At 38.8% G+C, this 6,966-nt stretch overlaps 1 protein-coding gene across 1 annotated transcript; it reads left to right on the plus strand.

Moving 5' to 3' along the window:
• The first annotated feature begins 4,575 nt into the window (after nt 1-4,575).
• LOC117763710 (alpha-(1,3)-fucosyltransferase 9-like) lies at nt 4,576-6,052 on the plus strand. The gene has a single exon (XM_034589067.1). It carries the CDS (start codon nt 4,748-4,750, stop codon nt 5,837-5,839), a length of 1,092 nt encoding a protein of 363 aa, XP_034444958.1. The 5' UTR covers nt 4,576-4,747; the 3' UTR covers nt 5,840-6,052.
• The last annotated feature ends 914 nt before the right edge of the window (nt 6,053-6,966 follow it).

The following is a 6,966-nucleotide window of genomic DNA, read 5'->3' on the forward strand; positions in this document are numbered from 1 at the left end:
CTCGTTCTTTTTTCGCTCTCACGCTTTGATTGTTGGCAGAAGTCTGACAAAAATTCATACAGAGGTGTGAATCTTTAGTGTTTCATTCAATTAAAAAGTATTATTTACCTCAAGGCAAGTGTATTTGCACTGCACCTTTCAAGTAGGTAATACATAATGCTTTAAATTATTTTATCATAAAATGCATTAAGAAGATACAAAAATAAACACATGGAAAAAAACATTACATTACAATAGAAGACAAACAAGTGGCAACACAAAATAGAAGATAAAAATAAACTAAATTACAATACAGCTACCGTGTAGTGCATGATATTGATGAATTGAATTCATTAAAATGCAGTTAAAAACAAAGTCTTAAGCCATGTTTGGGTCAGGCCTGCTCTGGGAGCTTGTTCCAGATATGTGAAGAATGAAAGCCCAGATCTGCTTCTTCAGGTTTAGTATAGACGCTGTGAGCAGACCTGTTCCAGGACATCTGGTCTGAATGGCTCAGCAGAAATATTTTGGCCCCAAACCATTTGTTAAAACCAACATGTGAGTTTTTCAGTCAATTCTCTGACAAGCTGGAAGCCAGTTCACTAAAGTATTACCTCATTACGTTTTGCAGAAACTGCTTTTTTGCTCACTGTTTTGAGAAATTCAAGTCACTTTCAAGTTATTTTTGTTGAGTTTATGGAAAGAAAAGGCCCATGAATTTGAAACCTGTGGACCAGTTTTACATTTACCTTCAACCCCAACTTATAACAGCAGCAGATAAAGCTGTTAAAATCCCTGTTGAAATAAATAAAACTTGTTTTTATATGACAATGTTATCGTAAAGCTTTGTGCCTGTTTAGCCACAGAAACAACTTGGTTAGTTTCAGGGAGAAATCGTGGTTTGGGTTCAGGACAGTACATTGTCAAGGTTAGAGGGCCTTTGTTGTCAAGATTAAAATAATAAACATGTGGTTACGTTCTTGGACAGATCATGGGCATGGTTACAACCATCCATCCCAACCTGCTCCTTATGCCGACTTTGATTTACGCATCGTCACCTGACCTTCTATTTCTCCTGTCATAATTTCTGGAGCCTCTAGAGGCACTGTTTCTCTAACATAAATACATTTGCTGTTTAAACTGATGTCACCTCACGATGTATCGCTTGACAAAAAAATGTACCTTTTAATGAAGCTTAGACAGATGATCTATGGGGATATTTTTGATCAGAAGATAAGGTCTCAAGGGCATAAGTTAGGTTTTAGAAGTGCGGTGGCATATATGTGTAAGCTCTGTACTTGTTACAGAGTACTTCCTGATAGTTACCTTTGCCAAGGAGGTTATATTTCCGTTTGTTGTTTGTTTGTTAGTTAGCAAGATTACGCATGGATTACCACAGAACTTGGTGGAAGGATGTGGTATGGGTCAGAAAAGAACCCATCAAATCTGTGGAAAGAGCATCCCTTCGGGTGATATTATGTAAATTAATTTGTAATCTCAAAATGAATGAATAACCTTCTTCTAAGCCCTGCTTAGTATCTGAAGGTTTTCTTTCAAGGCTACGTACATTCCCAACAAATGTCACCAGTGAGGCAGGGCATACAATACGATACAATATTTATGACCCTCATTTTACTTCTTTTAGAAATCTGGAGTAACGTAAGACACAGATTTTGGACGGCGACGATTGGATTTAAGATGCGTTTCTCCCCTTCCCTCTCCTCCTGACCCCGCCCTCTCTAATCGCCACATTATTCAGCCGGCGTCGCTAAAGCTTGGGCCGCAGCTGGATTTATGGTCTGGCTTTAAGTCAGAGGTAGGGCAGCAAATTATGCAGATCACAGCGGCCTGTGTGGAATTATTACACTCACTTTACTGCACAGGAGGAGCATTAATTAAAGGAAACACAGAGGTGATACATCAGCGGAACTGTCGTTTCATTTCCCACAGCAGACACACACAAACCAGACTGTGGGTTATACTGGATACTCAACGTGGGGCTACTGTATTAAGTAATACAGGAATTACCCCACTCTGTACTGCCGTGTAAGGTGTTTTGTTCCAATACACGGCTGGTGTGGCATTTTTGTATAGTTTTTGAGTCTTGTTGCAGCTGTACAATCAGTTTCATCAGCCTTTTAAAACTCAATGACTTGTTAAAGGTGTCTGGGTTGAGCTGAATATAGAACCACATGAAAATGTGTCATTAAAGGTCTTGTTGTTGCACTGCATCTTTGGAAAATAGCTTGAGCTTTAAAGGGTTTTCAATCAGATCAGCTGCCGGGAATATGCTGGTGTGAAGCCAAAAAGTACAAGACTTTCTATTGAATTAGGTAAAGCTGTGACTAATGACTGTGTTTATTTCATGTTCTCTATTGTCTTTCCTTGTCTTTGCACTATTCGGGGTACTCAGGGAACAAACAGTCCTTGCAGGTGAGAGACCCATCATCATTGATCAGCCCATTGTCTTCTCCAATGGCTGCAGAGCACAGAACAGACACTCGTGTGGTTTTTGGATCACCTCTGTCAAAGAAAGCTACCTGATTTTGTGCAAGTTAGCCAGACTGTTTAGACAGGGACAGTTTAATCAGACAGGGACAGAATGTATTTACCATTAACTCCTGTCTGACCATATGCTACATCTCTTTAGTTTATCTTTTTTTTTTACTTCATGAAGGCCCTAAATGCATATTTCACCCAATAAGAGAACTTAAATGACTTTACCCAAAGCATGGTGTCCCACATTATCTATCATATTTGATAAAGTGGGACAACTAGAAAATGTTTGAAAATGTCCCCAACTAAAACACAATTTCAGCAACTCAATGCATATGTTGTTGCTTGAATACATCACAAACATAATTTGGTAACAATTAGGAACATTGTTTCATTCATGACCGATTTATATCCTTAACATTGATCTTGTCAGAATCCCATGTCATTGACCTGGTCATGCAATTCCAATTGGGGGTTTCTGATTGACATTGCCCAACCCCTTTCTGTGACATTACCCCCATGATGTCACATGATATCCATGCTAACCTATAGCAAGATCTTTTTAGAATGGGAAATACACCGACTAAAGCTTAGGTGTCCCACATTACCCAATGTCCCAGATTCACCCCTACCTGGGAGCATGTTGAACAACAACATTTTGGAGGTTGCTGAAAACATGTCGATGTAGAATGGTCATCTACTACTATCACTGTTCTGACCAGATACACATGTAGAGAATAGTGGTAGTAAAGTAGGCCTAGAGATGCATGAAATCATACTTAGGTGGAGTAACAACGTAATGTACATTGTTATATCCCAACACTGTTTTAGCACTTAAGACTTTTGCACTAATTGTCACCTGGAGTGGTCATTTCAGTACAATCAACACAAAAGGTCAGTTTTGTAAATTTCTTAAATAAAATGCAAAAGCAATAAAATCCTGTCGTCACTAGAGTGCGCTGTGACAGAAACTAAATATTGTCATGCAGATGTGTTCTTTGTATGTAGTCTATTGTTCAGGCGGAAACTCTCATTTTTTGGTTCTAAGTGTTTGGTTTTGTGTATCATGATACATCCATGATATGGTGTTTCAAGCATGTGTGGACATATCAAAAACTTGTAAAGCAGTGAACAAAACTAGTACAACTGGTTTGCCTTGTTGGTTCAAGAGGTTGGTCCCATCTGTATTTCAGTGTTCAAGTGACCGGACAACAAGGGACCCACACCCTGTCCTGGTACTCTAAACAAAGGTGAGAACGGCAGTCTTTTTAAAATTATTATTCTGAGATGATGGTGATTCAATTGTGTGGTTCTGTATAAGATCTTTAGATGCTAAATGATTGTTGCAATGATCCATAAAGAAGATGTGGACAGAAATAAACAACAGAGTCTGTTAGCCCTAGTATGATCATTATTGTATGATAACATAACATGTGTGTAAGACTGGATCTGCCATAATATAAAACAACATGCCATAGCCTGCCTGGTTGATGTTCTGTGATGTGAAGTTTTATAGGATGTAATTTGTGATCACTTTCTACAAATCGGTTAACACGTCTGAATATCAGTTGTTGATGAGATTAATTTAAACATCGGACAAGATGGTAAATTAAATTACCCATAAACTTTGGGTACATCAGCAAGGATATCAACATACATCCAGGGTGTTGTTAGACTGTTTCAAAGCAGAGAGGAGAGTAGAAGTAGAAGTAGAAGTAGAAGTTTAAGTAAAAGTAGAAGTAGAAATTGAAGTAGAAGTAGTAGCAGTTGCAGTAGCAGTAGAAGCAGTTGAGGTACCTTGGGTACTGCTTAGAGAGAGAAGGGAGTATGTGTGGAATTAGACAGGCACTATTCTCATCTACAGATATAATATACAATATACATTATATACATAATATAAGGTGGCATACACAGTAATGTGTAAGGATGGTCAAAAATTTCTCAACAATGAGGTCAGTTATAACTAGTCATCACATCCAATGATAAATCAATGCATGGGGAATGTGGACATGTGCCTTTGTTTTAAAGATTTATCTTCTTTCTTTTTTTTTGTAAATTAGCTAATTAAATCATGTGATGGCTATATTTGATGTATCCTGTCCTGTTAACATGTCAAAATAGCGACGACAAATAAAATAAAAGTAGCTGAGTGTTTGTAGGTTATGCCAGGGCAACACAGTGCATTTGTACTTGTTTGTATGGGTAGAAGTGTGTTCCTAGTTTGATTTAATGATATGGATGATAACATCAATTTCTTTTGTTGTCTCCACAGATGACAGCATCTTTCAGTAAAGTTTTGGGCCTGACAAAGCTAGCTGTTCGTGGCCTTATCTGCTTTACTATTGTCATCTTTCTATATTTTGCGCTTTCAGCTTCTTCGTGTCCACCTACGTCCACATTGTCTGAGAGAAAAACTTGTGAAGCCCCAGAGCCAACTGGAAAGCCCATCGTCCTGCTGTGGACCCTGCCTTTTGGTGTAGTCTTTGATTTCAAATTATGCAAAACCTACTTCAACATTGATAGCTGCATACTGACTGATAACAGGTCATTGTACAGCAAAGCAGAGGGAGTCATTTTGTTCCATAAAGACATCTCCTGGGATTTGAAGAACTTGCCTCAGGAGCCACGTCCATATTTTCAGAAGTGGATTTGGTTCAATGTGGAATCTCCCACGAACACGGCAAAGATACCAGGTTTGGAAAACCTGTTCAACTTAACACTGAGCTACAGACGAGATGCTGACATCACAGTGAGGAATGAGGTGACGATCAAGAAAACAGACACAAAGGAGGAATTTGTTCTGCCCAAGAAAGACAAACGTGTGTGTTGGATTGTCAGTAACAAAAACCCAGCTACTGGAACAACTTTGAGAGAGAAATATTACAGAGAGCTGTCCCGACACATAAAGATTGATGTCTTTGGTATTGCTTTTACAGAGCACTTTTTAGAATTTGAAAAGTATTACCCAACCCTTGCGACTTGTAAGTTTTATCTCTCATTTGAGAACTCGCGCAACAAAGACTACTTCGGAGAGAAGGTCAACGGGCCTCTCGTAGCAGGGGCGGTTCCTGTAGTTCTGGGACCACCAAGAGAAAACTATGAGCAGTTCCTTCCCAATGGTTCCTTCATTCACGTAAATGATTTCCGTGATGCTAAAGGACTGGCAACGTTTCTGAAGCACCTGGACAAGGATCATGAAGCGTACATGAGTTACTTTGAGTGGAGAAAGTACTACAAAGTCACTCCTCATCTTTTGACACTATCCAAGGAATTCATTCAACCTTTCTGCCTCGCCTGCGACCACATCTCAAAAGACAAAGCATACCATGTTATCAATGATCTTTATGGGTGGTACTTTTCATGAAAACTACAAAAACAAAGTCCAGCTCCATTCGTCCATCAGACACTGGTTTAATCTGTCTTCACTTGCTGCCTGTTTATGATTTATTCAGATGATCCAGCGGAACCAGTTGAGATGAAGACAAAGATGCTTCAGACCGTTATGCTGAAACTAAAGTCCTCAACCACGTCATCATCTACCATTCAGAGACATTTCCTATCCTCTCCTGCCCCTTCACACACACACACACACACACACACACACACACACACACACACACACACACACACACACACACACACACACACACACACACACCATTCGAACTGCTGGCTGAGACAGAACGGCTCGGAACCACCATGTTCCTCAAACAGCTGTCTTGGCACCGTCCACCTGTGCCAGGGGTTCAAACAGCTCAGGGCGTCTGTGGTCTTGGCCCTCAGGAAACTCCAAAGGCTTTATATGACACTTCTCACAAAATGTTGTGTGCTGTTACTGGAGTCCTAGACAACCTAGACAACTTAGCTTTAGCAATTTATTTTGTATGTTGTGTGTGTTTACAATGTCAAGGTATTTTTTGAAAATCTAGGTATAGTGGCACCTCAGACAAAATTTACGGGTGAAGTTAGACTTTAAGCTTGAATTAAAAAATGACTAAAAACTAATTATGTGTGCCTAGCGGTACACACCACTAGGCAATGCATTGCAGTGCGTAATTCAAACGGCTTTGGACCGTTTGAATATGCTTTGAATTTCCTGTCATGCAAAATGTTCATGCTTGTTTTCTTTAAGTGTTTTTCAAAAGTCAACAGTGGAGGAAAAAGGCTGCTGCATTTATACTAGGTTCAAATACTGTATGAGTTGATTTGGTTGAGTTGGACTAGACTAATAAATAAGTAAACATAACACAATCTACAACTATCTTCTCTGGATTTTATGGGGGTAAATTGAATCATACTGTTATTATGATTTCACTTTGTAGATGTAATACTTTTACTTTGTTTATAATTTCATTAAACTATAATGAAGGTACCCAAATGTAAAGAACCTCTTAACTTAATGTTATTTTATTAATTTTTTGCAATTTTAAATTCTGTGACTTATTCTGATATCTGTTTTGCACATTAGATCAACATATTATACTTTTCTGT

The sequence above is a fragment of the Hippoglossus hippoglossus genome, chromosome 6 (assembly GCF_009819705.1).
Source record: "Hippoglossus hippoglossus isolate fHipHip1 chromosome 6, fHipHip1.pri, whole genome shotgun sequence".
Lineage (NCBI taxonomy): Eukaryota > Metazoa > Chordata > Actinopteri > Pleuronectiformes > Pleuronectidae > Hippoglossus > Hippoglossus hippoglossus.

Excerpts from the sequence above, each read along its gene's own strand:
- LOC117763710 (XM_034589067.1), top strand. The coding sequence starts at position 4,748 with ATGACAGCATCTTTCAGTAAAGTTTTGGGCCTGACAAAGCTAGCTGTT.